The 16,242-nt window shown below is 43.2% G+C and overlaps 2 protein-coding genes across 3 annotated transcripts in view; one reads left to right on the top strand and one right to left on the bottom strand.

The window, feature by feature from the left end:
• Positions 1-1,922: 1,922 nt before the first annotated feature.
• Serf1 (small EDRK-rich factor 1) lies at positions 1,923-8,030 on the bottom strand. The gene is made up of 3 exons (NM_001399502.1): positions 7,855-8,030; positions 6,910-7,018; positions 1,923-2,194 (listed from the first exon to the last, which is right to left on the bottom strand). Exons 1-3 carry the CDS (start codon positions 7,859-7,861, stop codon positions 2,122-2,124), a joined length of 189 nt encoding a protein of 62 aa, NP_001386431.1. The 5' UTR covers positions 7,862-8,030; the 3' UTR covers positions 1,923-2,121.
• Positions 8,031-13,791: 5,761 nt separating this feature from the next.
• Bdp1 (BDP1 general transcription factor IIIB subunit) overlaps positions 13,792-16,242 on the top strand; it is a 91,386-nt gene continuing 88,935 nt past the window's right edge. For both annotated transcript variants that reach the window (NM_001402161.1, NM_001199195.2), the window contains 1 exon segment: positions 13,792-14,235. In NM_001402161.1, coding sequence (NP_001389090.1) covers positions 14,024-14,235 — 212 coding nt within the window. In that variant the 5' untranslated portion in view covers positions 13,792-14,023.

Below are 16,242 nucleotides of genomic sequence, written 5' to 3'. Positions count from 1 at the left end.
CCATTCCTTGGCACCATATAAACGGAGTGCTTTGGGAGGCCTGTAATCTCAGATCTTGGGAGGTAGAGTCAAGAAGATTAGCTGTTCAAGATCATCTTTAACAAAATAACAATTTCAAAATCAGTATGGGATACTGAAGTCCTTACCTAAAACAAAACACTCCTGGGATGTGTGTGGTCGTCAGAGGTATATATATATGTGTGTGTATATATATATATATATATATATATATATATATATATATATATATATATATATATATATATATATATGAGAGAGAGAGAGTCTGCTCAATTGCTCTTTGCCTTAGTTTTTTTTTTCTTTTTTTCTTTTTTTCTTTTTTTTTGGAGCTGGGGACCGAACCCAGGGCCTTGCGCTTCCTAGGCAAGCGCTCTACCACTGAGCTAAATCCCCAACCCCTTTGCCTTAGTTTTTAAAAACAGTCTCTTGAACTGGAAGCTGGCCAGCCAGGAAACACCAGGGATCTTCGTTTCTCCAGTGCTGAGATTGTAGGAGCACACAATGCATCAAGCTAGGATCTGAACTCAGGTCCTAATGGTTGTACGGTAAGCATTTTACTGACTGAGCCACTTCCCCAGCTCCTCAAACCCCAGGCTTTTGAAGACATTTAGAATATAACATTCACTTAAAATTTTTCAAAGTCTTAATTCTACTTAAGAAATTAGTCTGCTCAATTCTACTCTTGCTGAGTCCTCCCGTTTAGTTGCTACCCATTGAGTTGACCTTTCTGGTTTGTACCAGTGTAAATTCTTGTGAGGCAGCTGGATACAAAGCAACAATTACATAAATGGAACTTAGGGTTTGTATGTGGTGTTGGAAATTGAACAAGGGCAAGCAATCTAATGTTGCCATACCCCAGTCTTATAGAGAAAACTAAAGATTAGGGCTCAGCTGGTAAAGGCACAAACACGAGCATGGCGATCTGAGTTCAGCTGCCAGAACCCACATTAAGAAGCCACGTACCTGTACCCAGCCCTCATGCTGCAAAGGGGAGGTGGACATAGAACTGCTGGGAGGGCAATGGTGCAGCAGCAGCAGAAACAAGAGGCTCTGCCATGAGGCGGAAGGTAAGAATTCCTCAGATGTATCTCTTAACTCCCCAAATGTCTCTCTTGACCTCCACCAATGGCCATCATAACACACACACACACGCGCACGCACACACACACAGAGTTGAGGGTGGGCAATGAGATGGCTTAGTTGATAAAAGCACTTGCCACCATGCTCTGAGTCAATTCCCAGAAGCCACATGGTGGAAGGTGAGTGATGACTCCCCTAAGTTTACGTAAATTTATAACAAAAACTGAATAATCTTTAAGGCTAGCACTGTGGCCACACTTATGATCTTAGAACTCAGGAGGCTAAGGCAGGAGGATTTTTAGGTGTTTAAGACTAGCCTAGGCAGCAGAATGAGATTGTTTCGAGAAAAAAAAACAAAAAAACAAAACAGACTAAAGTCAAACCACTTAATGAAGTATATGGCCCAAATTTAATAAGAGATCCTATCATATTACTCATTGTCGCTTGCATCTCTAGTCTCTCCCAGAGTTCACAGTCTGAATGCTTGTCCCTCAGCTGGTCTTCTTTTGGGAGGCTACAGAACCTTTAGGAGATGGCGCCCAATGGAAGAAGTAGGTCACTGGGGATAGGACCATGAATGTTAACCAGGTTCCCGTCTAGGCGTGAGTTCCTGATATGATGATAACAGTAGGATGTGCTCCTGCTACCATGAACCAAGTCCTCTGCTCTCTTCTCCTTTCTATGGAGGAGTGAAACACTCCGAGCCCTGGGACACTTTATTCCTCCCTCAACTTATCCTTGTTAGGGACTGTGGTGCCACATTACCCATTTGTAAGTTACATACATGTTCTCTTTTGATAAAAGTAATATTCACCAATATGTTACGTGCATGGTCAGGTTTTATTCTTTGATGAATGGTCTTAAAACATCACATCAAGCAAGGCTGAAAAGTAAAATTTGAAATTTTTATAAGGACAAGTTATAACACATGTAATGATTAGTCACTCTGTGAAGTTTTGATCTTAGAGCATATGATGCACCCACTGGCAATAGCACCCAGGTTTTCCAAAAAGCCAGTCATCATTTGTCTCTTGTCTGCATAGATTTCTTCTCATTGGCTACCTTCTGCTTTTGTTGCATGATCTCTGAATCCCTGGAATAAAGAAAAGGGTGTCAAGTTTTCACAGGAAAACTGACTTAATGCTCTTGTTTCCTATATATAATCCTTTTAGTGCATTCAAAGAAGACAAACATTCATGTCTTTCCATTTTTTCTGGATGTAGACAAAGAGAAAAGCAAAGACTGCAAAAGCATTTAAGTCAGAGCCATGATCACAATGCTACTGTTATGATGGCCTTGGGCAAATAATCTCAAAGCTCTTTCATTTGGTGAAACGAGAGGGAGTCTCACTGTGTAGACGTGGCTGCCCTTGCATTTACTATGTAGACCAGATTGGCCGTCAACTCCCGGAAATCACCTGCCACTGCCTCCGTGCACTTAGGAAGCTTCCTGTATGCCTAGGACTAAAACATAGGTGTTGCAATTCTTGTAGCTGACACACAGCTCAGAAGACTCTGAGCTTTGATCCTCTTGCCTCCCTTCCCTGAGGATTGGAATTACAATAATTCAGGCCTTTAAAAGCTACAAAGCAAATAAAATAATCAATGCTTAAAATGATCACTCTGAAGAAATATGTGTTCTTTGAAGAACTTAACCTTTGTGTGTCCCTGGTTGAATCTTCATGTGTCATGTAACTATGACCAAATTATCCAAGCTAGGTGATCCATGAGTTAGTGGGCCACACTTACACATATACTGTAAAGCACTTGGGAGGTAGAAGCAGGAGGATCAGAAGTTTAAGGTCTTATCTACTATATAGGAAGTTCCAGGCTAACCTGGGACACATGAGTGCTTACACGTCCTCTTCCTTCAAAAAGAAACAGAAAAACAAAATCTAATAACACTAGACATCAAATCCAGGACTTCATTCAGGGCTCCATATTTTAAAAAATATACTACATAGATAAGTATTCAACATCCTCAGTTGAGTGTGGTGGTTCACCCAGTGGTTCCAATACATGGGAGGCTAAGATTACTACAAATTCAAGGTAGTAACTATTCTAAACTGTTCAAAAATAGTGTTATTTAAAGTCCAAAATGTCTTTATTGTTTTTATCATCTTCGTGTGTCTATTTCTTCCCAAAATATTAACTTCCAACCCTATTATCTGATCTGGAGTTTTCTGTGCCTTTGTCTCCCTCTGGTGTTCCATTTGGGACATTGCAGTAGTGTACCATGTTGGGCGCCATAATATAGTTCAACCGATTTAAGTTTATTCCTGACTAGCTTACAAATAAATGAGACTCAGACTATAATTATTTTATTTGGCTTTGACAATTACACCCCTAATCTACTTTTCTAACTGCTGGCCTGGCTACCTCCTTAGCAGTGTACCCCAGATACTTGCTGTTTCTCCTGGCTATGTGCTAATGGTATATCTCCTCACATGGTGCATTCTCCTCTCTCCTCCTTGGTCTTCCTCTTGGAAGTTGGAGAATTTCTGATACCCTCAACCAGCTAACTCAAAATCCACTCACCTCTAGTCCCTCCAATAATTGGCTGTAGCCATTTTTATTTAACCAATAATTTTAAATCAAAGAACAAGGTTTGCATAATAACCACTAAACATGAGAACTCACTCATAGGCCCAGACCTTCTGGTCTACATACTGAGCTCCAGTCAAGCTTAAGATACAGTGTGAGGCCTTGTCTCACAAATCAAAGAGAAATCAAGCCAAACCAAAGCTACTCTCTATGTGCAAAGTTTTGTTTTTGCTTAACAATTCTTCAGTTATTATTACTGTGCTTTATAATAAAAAACAGAAAGGGGCAAGATGGCTTGGCAGTTCAGAGTACTTGCTGCTCTTGCAGCAGATCTGAGTTCAATTCCCAGAAAGCACATGGTGGTTCACAACTGTCTGTAAATTCAGTTCCAGAGGACCTAAAGACTTTTCCAACTCCATGAGTATCAGGGATGCAGGCAGTGCACATACATACATGCAGGCAAAATACTTGTACACACAAAATAAAAACAATTCTTAAAAAGTATATTAAAAAAACAGGCACAAGAGTAAATAATTTGCCTTAAATCACACAAATACCAAGGTCTGGCCATTTCAAAATTAGGGATCTTTCCTATGTTAATACCTACATCTAAAAGTAGGTTTTAGTTCAGTATTAGTTCAGTATTGGCTACTTCTATAATAAGACATTTCTATAAACACAACAGAAAAAAATGAAGGAAAATCTACAGAGAGATGAATTCGGTGGAAAAGAACAGTGGTTATTTTTCTGTTTCAAATCAAGTTCTGCTGTATTTGCTATATGACATTAGTAATAGTGCCCAAGTTCAGAGCTACATGTTAGATGTAGCTACTAATGCCTGGCACCCAGGATATACAAGCCTGAGGCAGAAGAATCAGTGAGACTTTGGGTCTCAAACCAAACCAAACCAAACCAAACCAAACCAAACCAAACCAAACCAAACCAGCGCTTCGCTTTCCTGTTCTTCACACTGGTGTGAAGACTGTTTCAGGTTCACACTAGTATGAATACCATTTTAGGAGACATGGTAGAGACAATATGGCACAACCAGCACATTTTAAGGGGGTGGGTATTAGCTAAGCAAACAATGGTTATTTCTGAAACAGGCTAGAAAAGGTTTTCCAATAAAAAGAACATTTCAGGATCACTCATCTATACTCTTTTCACTCCAAGGTGAGCTAACAGAAACTTAAGGCGAGTTCATTGCTTAATTAGTAATGTCTTAGTTATTAAAGTTCCTGCTGTACAGCACGAGGAACTAAGTTTAGAACCTCCACAAAATTCATGTAAAAAGCAGGGCATGGTACTGTGTATCTATCCTCAGTGCTGGAAGGACAAGGCTTAGATTTGATCTTATTAAGAGGTCTCAACTATGGTTTAACATACACAGATAGTTATTAATTTATTTAGTGTGTTTTGTAGGGGAGGAGAGAAAGAGAAAGAGGGACCAAGTTCAGAGCCTTATATATGCTAGGCAAAGGCTCTATCAGATGGTAAGTCTCACCTTCAGCCCTAGCATGCTCCCGTAAGTACAGAAGGTCTCACTAGATGGGCTGGCCCTAAACTTGAACTTGATATGAGCCAAGGATGACCTTGGACTTTTTGTTTTTCTGCTTCCATCCCCAAGTGCTTAGATTACAAGCATGTGCTGCTCCTGGTCTTTTTGCAGTGCTAGGACTGAAACCAAGATGCTTTTATTAACAATGCCAAGTCTCATTTCAAAACAATTAAATTTCAGCAGGATTTAGAATTCTGGCTTTGGTAGTCATCAGAGATTCCAAGGTGATGCCCACAAGCTCACAGAAGCACACCTATCTGCCGAGCATGAATGATGAAGTCTCATTTTAGAATATGAAGTACATATAGTCCAGTGATAGGGCTAAAAGGTCCTAGGTTAAATCCCCAGAACGTGAAGTGTATTTTAAATTGTAGAATGAATTTGACCTTCTCCCAGCACGGGGCAGGGGGTGGGGAGGTAAACACAAGAGCCCAGGTCTGTGAAGCATGTGACACTAAGGTATATCTCTGGCCTAGATTCTTGTCCTCATACAGATTCATGCGCCCCGCACCCCAGTTTTGTTAGTCTATGTAATGATAGAACTTAAAGCTTGGGCTGGAGAGATGGCTCAGCGGTTAAGAGCCCTGACTGCTCCTCCAGAGGTCCTGAGTTCAATTCCCAGCAACCACATGGTGGCTAACAACCATCTATAATGAGATCTGATGCCCTCTTCTGGTGTGTCTGGAGACAGCTTCAGTGTACATATATAATAAATAAATCTTAAAAAAAAAACTTTTGGAAAAAAAAAACCTTACAGCTTGGAATTAAATTCTCCTTGTGTATGTGTGGTCGTGGAGCCTGAACTGGCAGCTCAAATACCTAAAGCCTGTGATCTAACACTGAACGATGCCTCCAGGTTCTCTGTTCTGCTCTGGAACAGGACCATCTGCAACCTCGTTAAAGAGTTGTCTTGGGTCAACAGGACACATAGATACACATACAGAGACAGACAGACAGACAGACACACACACACACACACACAAAATGAATGTAAAAGAATGTTAAAGCCTTTATCTTTCTTTGAGACAGTATCTTGTCATGTAGTCCAGGCTGGCCTCACTGATTCTCTTGCATCTGTCCCCGGAGTCGTAGGATGACACTGATTGACACTTCCCAGAGCGTTAAAGTGTGTCTGTGGCAGTTACTTGCCATAGAAAGTCATCTGAAGTGTAGGGATGGACCTCAGGGCCATACAGACTTGAGGCAAGTGTTCTCTATTGCTGAGATACAGCCTCTGGGCGTACCTCCCAACTCTTTTGAGACAAGGTCTATAGGTCGCTTTAGCCTATGCCTCTGAGTAGCATAAAGTCTTATATGAATCCAGCGTCCATTCTCTCCATCCCAATGGATTCCAGAAACCCATTTAAGACACTTGGGGCAAGCTGTCACGTTTTGGAAACATTGTATCCCATTCATGCAACAGTGTTTATATATGGAGGATGTTTGTATTTTCCACAATAAAATTCTTAAGTTGCTGTAAGAGATTCCCAGCAAACATGATAGCTTCAGGGCTTGCCATTCTTCATCCACAGGCTGGGAGATAACTACAGTGTAGGGTTGCAGTGTACTTAGAGCTACACAGACAGTGTGTTAACCCTTACTCTAGGCGAGCTTCAGTTCTAGGAAGGGTTTAAAAACATGTTCTTCATTCTGAAAATAAGGTAGTCAAGCCGCCACTGACTTGAACGTTCTGTTAGCACTACTCACCTCTGCTTTCTCTGAGATGCAGTTAAGCTATCCTCTTTTCTTTTTCCTTTGCTAATTTCCTGGGTCTTTTTCATATTTTTCTGTCGGGCAATTTCTCTTTGATTTCCACCTACAATGATAAACAGTCATGCTCTTTTCCCATCCTCAATATTATGAATAATTAATATTAAAGTCTTTATTTATATGAGCCCTAAAGTTTTATTCTTATTAGTAAGAAAGCAGAGTATTGCTTAGTCATTGCCAGATTGACAAGGGGGAAGCTTCCGAAGAAACACTCAAGAACTTAAGTACATTATCACATCAGCATAGGTACCTTTAAGCCCAGCACTAGGGAGGCAGAGGCAGGCAGATCCTAGAATTTGAGGCCAACCTGGTCACAGACTGAGTTCCAGGACAGGCAGGAGTACACAACAAAACCTTTCTCAAAAACTAAAAGTAAAATTAAATTTTATATATATATATTTTTCAAGTGGTTGTGTACACAGGCCAAAAAATAAGTTCTGGCTTTGATAGGAGTGTGAAAATCCAGCTCCCCGACCAGTTTGCCTGTTCAAGCCAGCAGAGGCTGAGCTCAAGGAACGTCACTTTCGAGGACAAAAGAGCTGGAGGGCACCCTGGGCTTTCAGACCTCAGGCGCCTGCTACCACTCGGCGGACTGGACCTTATGGGCAGCCGCACAGGCTCCGGATGGGTGCCGTCCTCTCGCATGTGGAAGGCGGCACCTGTCCCACCTGGAGCCGGCGTCCCACCCTCTGCATGCGCGAGGTGCGTGCGTGTATGTGCGTGTATGTGTGAGTGTGTGTGTGTGCGCGCGTGTGTGTGCGTGTGTGTATCTGTGTGTGTGTGTGTGTGTTTGTGTCCTTCTCTCCTCCCAGCCAGCTCCCGCTCCTTCCCCGCCGTCCCTCTCCAAACCCCCCGCGTCTTTCCAACGGCCAGCACACTCACGGGCCATGCTGACCACTAGCCGGAGACTGGAAGACAGCGACCTGGAGAAGCAACGGCGGCTTGCACGCTCGGCAGCCGTCGCCGCTCGGCGCTGAGGAAGGCTGAGCCCTGAGAGGGCCCTCGGTGTGGCGACGCCTCGCTCTGTCAGCCGGCCGCCCCGCCCACCGACCCACAACAGCCGCGGCGTGGCCGGTGAGCCACTGCGCGTGCGTGTCCCCGGACCGCTAGCCTCGGAGCGACCGCGCCCCACCGCCCGGCCACCCGGCGAGCTGTGCGCTGAGGCGAGAAAGAGCGTCCTCTGTCAGCGAGGCATCCGCGCACGCGCCCGCTTCTTCACGCCGAGCCACGCGGTTTTAATAACAAGCTGGAAACACTATGCCTAACTTTCACACACAGAAACGCACGCACACACGTACACGCGCGCGCGCGCGCACGCACAGACACACACACACACACACACACACACACACACACACACACACACACACACACACACACACACATCCAGCATCTTTTTGCCTCTTCTCCCCAAGAAAAAAATCCCGGGGGCCCTAAGGACAGGAAGGTGACTGAACCCTCCTGAAGGTGGGCTTTGCACTCCTCATCTGGCAGAGGACAGAAGGGTGGGATTCACGCGGGCTCCAAGCCTGTTCATTGCACCTTTCTCCCGGTGCCCTCCGGATGGGCCGAACTTTAGTTTTAAGCTCAGGCTCTGTGATTGGATGGGATCCAAAATAGCCCAGAATAACTTCATAACCGACAGAAGAACTGAAACAAGTGAAAATGCTTGCATACCGTTGAGGGGGTGTGGCTCATGGGGTAGTGGGGGAGGCTTACCTATCACGAGGGACACCCTGAGTTCGATCCCCATCTCCATTTCTTGAGCCGCTGAGACTTAACTTTCTTACCTGTCCATTATTGCAAACTGAAATAATCTAGACACCGAATTTGCCTGGATATTTTAAAAAGTTTTATTGTGGAATTTTTTTTTCTTTTTTTCGGAGCTGGGGACCGAACCCAGGGCCTTAAGCGCTCTACCACTGAGCTAAATCCCCAACCCCGGAATATTTTAAAGACATACGAAAGTATAGATGATGTTATGGTGTACTTCAACTTTACATGTTAATTTGACCTTTACAATTCTTAATATGTAGAGTCAACTAGTTTAGAGAAAAAGCATCGAGAGATGGAATGACTGGATTGGAACTGCAGCCCTGAAAGGCGAGGGAAGGACGTTAGGAAGGAAGGAAAAAGAGAAAGAGAAAGAAAAAGAAAAAGAAAAAGAAAAAGCCTAGTTTTAGCAATTACTCTTGTCAACTAGGGTGCATTACTTCGTTATATATATATAAACACACATACATATATTGTTTACCTTTAAAATGAAGAGGCCATTTTTCTTTCTTTGAAACGGTAAGGTGACAATGACTGAGCTCTTCTCAGAACCCACATTAAAAGATAACGTGGACACTTCCAGACTTCCAGCACTGGGGAGGCGGAATCAGGTGGATCACTGGGGGCTCTGTGTGCCAGTGAGAGCCTGTCCCTGTCTAATAAAACATAGACAGCTCCCGAAGAGTGACACCTAAGGTTGTCCTCTCACCTCCAATCGCACTCGTGCATACATGAAGATACACATGAGCATATACATGTGTACATAAGAAAAACAGAGAACTGTTTGGTCAAGTGCGGTATACAGTAGCACTCACTAGGTTATTGTTCTTTCGTTCTTGGAGAACCTTGCACACTTATTACCCTCCTCACATCACACCCTATCCTGCTCAGAACTGCAACTACTCATTGAACCCTTTCTTGAGTCCCCAAGGAGGAGGGAAGATTCTCTGGTCCAGTTGTATAGAGATGAACAATCAGTAATAGAGTCCAATGGTAGATACTTGTTTAGAGCATGCAAAGCCTTAGATTTCAGTCCCCTCCAAAATCATATTAATTAGAAAGAGGAACCCAGCGTGGTGGAGTATGACTGGACTCCTAGGACTTGGAAGACTGAGGCAATAGGACTGTACATTTGAGGTTAACTTGTGTTGCACAGTGAAACTCTCTCTCTCCCTTGCTAAAAAATCAACAATATACATATTAAATTTTGTATTTATAAAATCTATTTTTACATTAGAGGTGTTTTGACTGAATGTGTGTCCAAAATTATATATTTTTTTGAGTTACGGGGTTACAAAGATGTATGCCATGAACCCAGAATACCTTGAGAGTTTCTGCCAGAGGACCAGGAATCAAACTTACTCATATATATAAAGCAAAATAAATACATCTATAAAACATAATAAAATGTTTATAAAGGGCTGGAGAGGGGTTGGGGATTTAGCTCAGTGGTAGAGCACTTGCCTAGTAAGCATAAGGCCCTGGGTTCGGTCCCCAGCTCCGAGAAAAAAAAAAGAAAAAAAAAAAAGAAAAAAAGGGCTGGAGAGATGGCTCAGAGGTTAAGAGCACCGACAGCTCTTACAGAGGTCCTAAGCTCAAATCCCAGCAACCACATAGTGGCTCACAACCATCTGTAATGAGATCTGATGCCCTCTTCTGGTGTGTCTGAAGACAGCTACAGCGTACTTATATATAATAAATAAATCTTTAAAAATGTTTATAAAATCAAATTTTTTTGGTTTATATACCTTTACCAGTAGGGGATTAAATGTAAACAATTTTGATTTTCTTATCTACAAAGTCGTGACGACATCTTGGATTCTAAGGTGGAACACAGGACTACTAAAGACCGGGAGTGTGCCTTTAATTTTAGAGGAAAAGGCAGATAGGCCTTGTGAATTTGGGCAGCTACCGTACACACCAAGCAGGACAGCCATAGCTATACAATGAGATCCTGACTCTCTTCAGAAACCCTGACAGACACTAGGGCAAACTAGACTATTGTTGGCTTGTTTCTTTATCGTGTGCGTGCGTGTGTGTGTGTGTGTGCGCGTGTGTGTGTGCGTGTGTGTGTATTGGCTCCCCTGGAGCTGGACTACGAGGCATTTGTGAACTCCCTGCCATGGGTACCGGAATGCAAACTCTGGTCCTCGTGATGGAGCAGCAAGTGCTTAACTGCTGAACCATCTGTCCAGCCTCCAGATTGTAGAATTTTAAAATTACTGGTGACACTGAAAACTTACTTCACAAACTTGTGCAACAACTGTCTTGTGATATATTTAAGGAAAGTAAAAGCTACTTTGGGTGGGAGAGCCAGAGAGATGACTCAGCAGCCAAGAGCAATTGCTGTTCAGCATCTGCGGAGTGGCTTGCAGCCATGCATCGCTTCAGTACCAGGGAATCTCATGCTGTCTTCTCATACCTAAGGCCCCACACCCAGGCATGTGCACAGTGCAAATACATACAGGCAAGCAAACGTACTCATATGTGTGAAATAAAATAGATACATCTGTAAAACATGTTTATGAGATCAATTCTTTTGCTTTATACCTTTACTAGTAGGAGACTAAATTTAAATAACTTTGATTTTCTTATCTACAAGGTTGTGGCAACATCTTGGATTCTTAGGTGGAACACAGGATTATAAGAAAGGCCTTGCATAAGAGCTTGCTGTATGTCCGAGCAGTGACTACAAGATTTTTGAGGTTTCTATAGCATGGTATTCTTTCTCAAGTGCTCATTAATGAAGTCTTGATCTGTAACTTTAGCTGGCCTGGGACTAGCTATTCAGAATAGGCTATTTTCTTTTCTTTTTTTTTTCGGGGCTGGGTACCGAACCCAGGACCTTGCGCTTCCTAGGCAAGCACTCTACCACTGAGCCAAATCCCCAACCCCCAGAATAGGCTATTTTCAAACTTGTGTAATTCCCGTCTCGGTCTCTGGAGTGATGGGATTACAAGTATGGGCCATCGCTCCTGGAAATTTTTAGATTTCTTGAGCATCTTTATCTGTTTTATGCTCAGTACTGAACTGCACCCCCACACCTTCAGGTTTCCTGCCCTTGTGTCCCCCTCTCCCCTTCTCTCCCTCCCCTTCTTCCTCTTCCCTGTGGTTGTGTGTGTGTGTGTGTGTGTGTGTGTGTGTGAGAGAGAGAGAGAGAGAGAGAGAGAGAGAGAGAGAGAGAGAGAGAGAGAGAGAGAGAGAGAGAGAGAGAGAGAGAGAGAGAGAGAGTCAGTCATACAGGCCAATCTGCCTTTCTATTTTCAAAAGGATGTGGACCCCGTGTGATAGCTCACACTCTTAATCCCAGCACTAAGAAGGCAAAAGCAGGTGGATTTCTTTGTTTGAGGCCAGACTGGTGGTCAACATAGCTCCAGATCAGCCAGGGCTACACAGACTCTGTCCCACTCCTTTTCTGCAAAATGTATTTTCTGTCAGCCTCTGACCCATTTCTCCAGCTAATACAGGCTTTTATTTCTTTTTCTTTTTACTACATTTGCAGAAACAATTGGTCTCTGTCTGTCTGTCTGTTCTCTCTCTCTCTCTCTCTCTCTCTCTCTCTCTCTCTCTCTCTCTCTGTGTGTGTGTGTGTGTGTGTGTGTGTGTGTGTGTGTGTGTGTGAAAGGGTTACATGTAGCCCAGTCTGGTTTGGAATTTGATACCTATTATCTATTTTTCTTGTCAAGTTGCCCTACTGCCAGTATTCCAGAACTCTTATATCACTCTTGAAATCTCTTGTCATATTTCTTATGACAATATATTCTTAATGATCTTGTCCATTTATTTGGTATTTTCTCCACCGTAACATACAATGTCTTATTTATTGCTCCGTTGCTATCTCCCGAAGCAGATTATGGCTTAGTTGTTAAGAGCACTGACTGCTCTTCCAGAAGTCCTGAGTTCAGTGGTGGCTCACAACCATCTGTAATGGGATCCGATGACCTCTGCTGGTGTGTCTGAAGGCAGCTACATTATACTACTCATATACATAAAATAATTCTTTAAAAGAAAGAATACTCACATTAGTGTGAAAAGTTTAGAGTATAATCGTTTTTTACAGGCACTATGGTTTTTATTTTAAGGTGTACAAAAGCACACATAGTAGATGTCTTCTTTCTCTGAGATGTTTCACAGCTTCTCTTTCAATAGGTGACTGCAATTTCTTCATACAGAATTCCACCTTTTTTTTTTTTTTACTCGATTTAAAACTTCATGGCAGAGGTTGGATTTGGCTCAATAGATCCATTTCCTGTTCTTCCAGTGGGCCCTAGTTTGGTTTTCAGCACTTACATCAGGAGTCTGATAACTACCTGTAACTTTTTGGGCTCCCTGGCACCCACTCAAACTTGCTCCCTCCATACTCATAGTTAATTTTTTTTCCCTAGTTGGGGTATGGTAGCACATACATGCCTGAAATCTCAACATTGAGCCTGTGGAGGCAGGAGGATCAAGAGTTGAAAGCCTGCCTTGGCTATAAGAGACCCTGTCTCAAAAACCTAAAACAAACACGTTCTGTGCTCTGGGGATGCACTGGTGCTAAGTCGCTACTATCATCCTATTTTATCTTATTGTATTTTTGAGATAAACCTTGCAAGATAGCCCAGTGCGTCCGGGAACTTGTGACCTCTTTATTTCAGTGCTGGGATTGCAGGCACGCACCACCATGCTTTTCATTCTTGCACGCTTTGACTCTTCTCGAGAACTCCTTAATAGTCCATAAAAGATTCAATTAAGTAGGTTGGCGATGAAAGTTTCGTGGAAGCGTGCATGCCGAGTATGCAGGGTACACCAGGAGTCCTAGGTTCAAATCATAGCACCAAGGGGTAAAAATTAAAAGTTTGAGCCAGAGGATTCAGCTGCTTCCGTTCTCTTTTCAATAACTCCTGAGGTCTTACAAAAGAAAAATGCTATGTCTTCGAGTCAAAAATCTCTGGTTCACAGGCAGCCGAAGTTACAAAGCGTTGCAGTTGCTATGGCTCCTGGCGCCCGGAGTCTGACGTTAGTCATCGGCGCCGAGTGATTACGTAATGACTTCCGGCGCCTTTCGCGAGCCGGGACGCGGGGAGGAGAAACTTAGCTTTTCGTGTGGCAGGGTCATGAAGAGAAGGCGGTGGCGGGAGAGCGGAGGAGGCGGAGGGGGCGCGAAACTGCGGTAGCTGGCGCTGGGCTGGTGGTTTTGGCTGGGTGGGAGGGCGAGAGTCCCAGCCCTCGGGCAGCGGCAGGGGCTCTGGGCTGAGCGCGGCCGTGGAGCCGCCGCTCTCGGTCCCCTGGCTCCGCCATGTTCCGCAGGGCACGCCTTAGCGTGAAGCCGAATGTCAGGCCTGGTGTAGGCACCAGGGGCTCCGCCGCTCCCAATCCCCAACGTGGACCGGAGGCACCTAGGCCTCCCGAGCCTGCCACCGGGTCTGCTCCGAAGCCAGCGGAGCCCACAGATGTGCCTGCGGTCGATTCCGGGGGAGCGGAACCCCAAGAACAGGCTCCCGGGAGCAGGTAAGGTCTTGTATCAGGCCAGCTGTTGGATTTTACCACGGTGTACCTCTCTTGCAGCAAGCCTTTAGTTTGAGCTGGATGAAACCACAGTTTTATTCCGTGATCAGAGGGTGTGACTACTATGATTCTGTCACGATCTTAAGATTCTCCAGGAGACTGTCTTACAGGGATGGGAATCTAGGCTTAACAGTTTTGAAGTCAAGAATATAGATGCACCATCACTTGGAAATTTAATTATTCCAAGTGTTTAATTTACACTGGAAGCACTTTGGTGTTTTCCTTTTGTGAATACTTTTAAAGGGAGAGCACCACTCCTGACTGAATTTTTTTTTCTCCCTCCACGCGGTGATGCGGTTGAACCCAGGACCTCACGCTGAGCCACACCTGCAGCATTTGTCAAAGGGAAGAAGCTTAGGTTACTTATTTTGTGTACTTTATTGTTACTGTGCTTCCTGAATCAAGACACCTGGCATTAGTGACAAATATCACATTTGAATTTAGGATTCTCTTACTTAGTTTGACAACTTTTAAGTAGGTTGTCCTCAGAGAAAATTTATTTCTCCTTTAGATGAAGTTAGTACCTCCTTTGGGACATGATTACATAAACTGCCTCGCACATGACATGGCAGAATAGTTCCCCCAAATTTACTAGTTTCAAAAAAAAGGTGATGAGAGCCAGGTGTAGTGTCACAACTTTAGTCCCTAGCTGTAAGGGAGGCAGAGCCCCGCCTGGTCTCCATACTGAATTATAGGACAGCCAGAGCTCCATAGTGAGACCCTGTCTCAAAAAAAAAAAAAAAAAACAAAACAGTGGAGAAAAGGTGATGGTACAAATTAAAGATATGACGGGTTAAGATGATGACTGAATTGTTTTATAACATACAGAGGAAGAAGCCAGTAAATCCAGTAAGTAATCACATGAGGTGACAGGGAGATGGTACAAATTATGTTTGCATAGTAACAACATTTCTTCTGTTGATTAGTGTTGGTGCAGTGTGTTATTCTGACACCCCAACAGTGCACTATGATTTCAACATTTTTCACTTGAATCTGTTCGAAAGTTTCTGCTTAGAATAAAAATACCAGTACTGGTCACTGCTCCAAAGAGTTTGGGGATTTTTGTTAACTATGTAGGAATGCATTTTATAAATTGCCATAGGCCATAGTTCTGAGACAAGCTCTAGAATATTTTAGTAGACAATTAGAGTACATCATATGCACAAATATGTATATATACACACACATATGAGTTATCAGTTTTGGGGGACACAAGTTAACTATGTAGTTTTGACTTACCTGGAAGTCTCTACCCTGAGTGCTGGCCTTAAAGCATGAGCCACTGGGCTCAGCAGGTGTTTTGTTTTTTGTTTTTTGTTTTTTTTTGTTTTTTGTTTGTTTTTTAAAAATAGAGTTTCATCTAGCTCAGGTTGGCCTAGAACTCACTGTGCATGAAAAGACACCTTTAAGTTTCTAATCCTCCTGCCTTACCTTTGGAATGCTGAGATTACAGATATGTCGTCATGCCTGGTTTATGTAGTGCTGGATGTGAAAGCCAGGGCTCCGCATGCTGCCCAAGCGCTCTGCCAGCCAACTACATTCCTGGTCCTTGGTCCTTCTTTGATGAGATCATTCGTTTGCTAGTTGTAGTAATCAGTGGAGTATACATTTAACATACAAAATGCCAGTGTTACAATCTAAGCTACATTGGAATGCTAGGGACTGAGCCTCGGGGCCTTGAGCATGCAAGATTGAGTTTTATCTATCTTCAGCTTTAAGGAAAGAAGTTAGAAGACTTTTTAGAGAGATTATTTTGTATGTTAAAGCAGCTTCTATTTTTATATGGAACTAATACAGTATGATAAAAGTAGACCTAAATTACTGATTTAGTTTCCTTTTGAAGTAATCTATTCTTATTATTTTATGTGCATTGGTGTTTTGCCTGTATTTATGTCTGTGCGGGTATTGGGTCCCCTGGAACTGGAATGACAAACAATTATGAGCTGCTGT

Source organism: Rattus norvegicus, chromosome 2 (genome assembly GCF_021556685.1).
Source record: "Rattus norvegicus strain SHRSP/BbbUtx chromosome 2, alternate assembly SHRSP_T2T, whole genome shotgun sequence".
NCBI classification, from domain to species: domain Eukaryota; kingdom Metazoa; phylum Chordata; class Mammalia; order Rodentia; family Muridae; genus Rattus; species Rattus norvegicus.
Note: the sequence above shows the minus strand (reverse complement) of the source record. Positions and strands in the feature narration are given on the sequence as shown.

What these genes read in the sequence shown, in the direction of transcription:
- Serf1 (NM_001399502.1), bottom strand. An exon ending in GCATCTCAGAGAAAGCAGAG is followed by an intron (nt 2,195 to 6,909) that starts GTGAGTAGTGCT and finishes TCTTTATTCCAG; the next exon opens with GGATTCAGAGATCATGCAAC.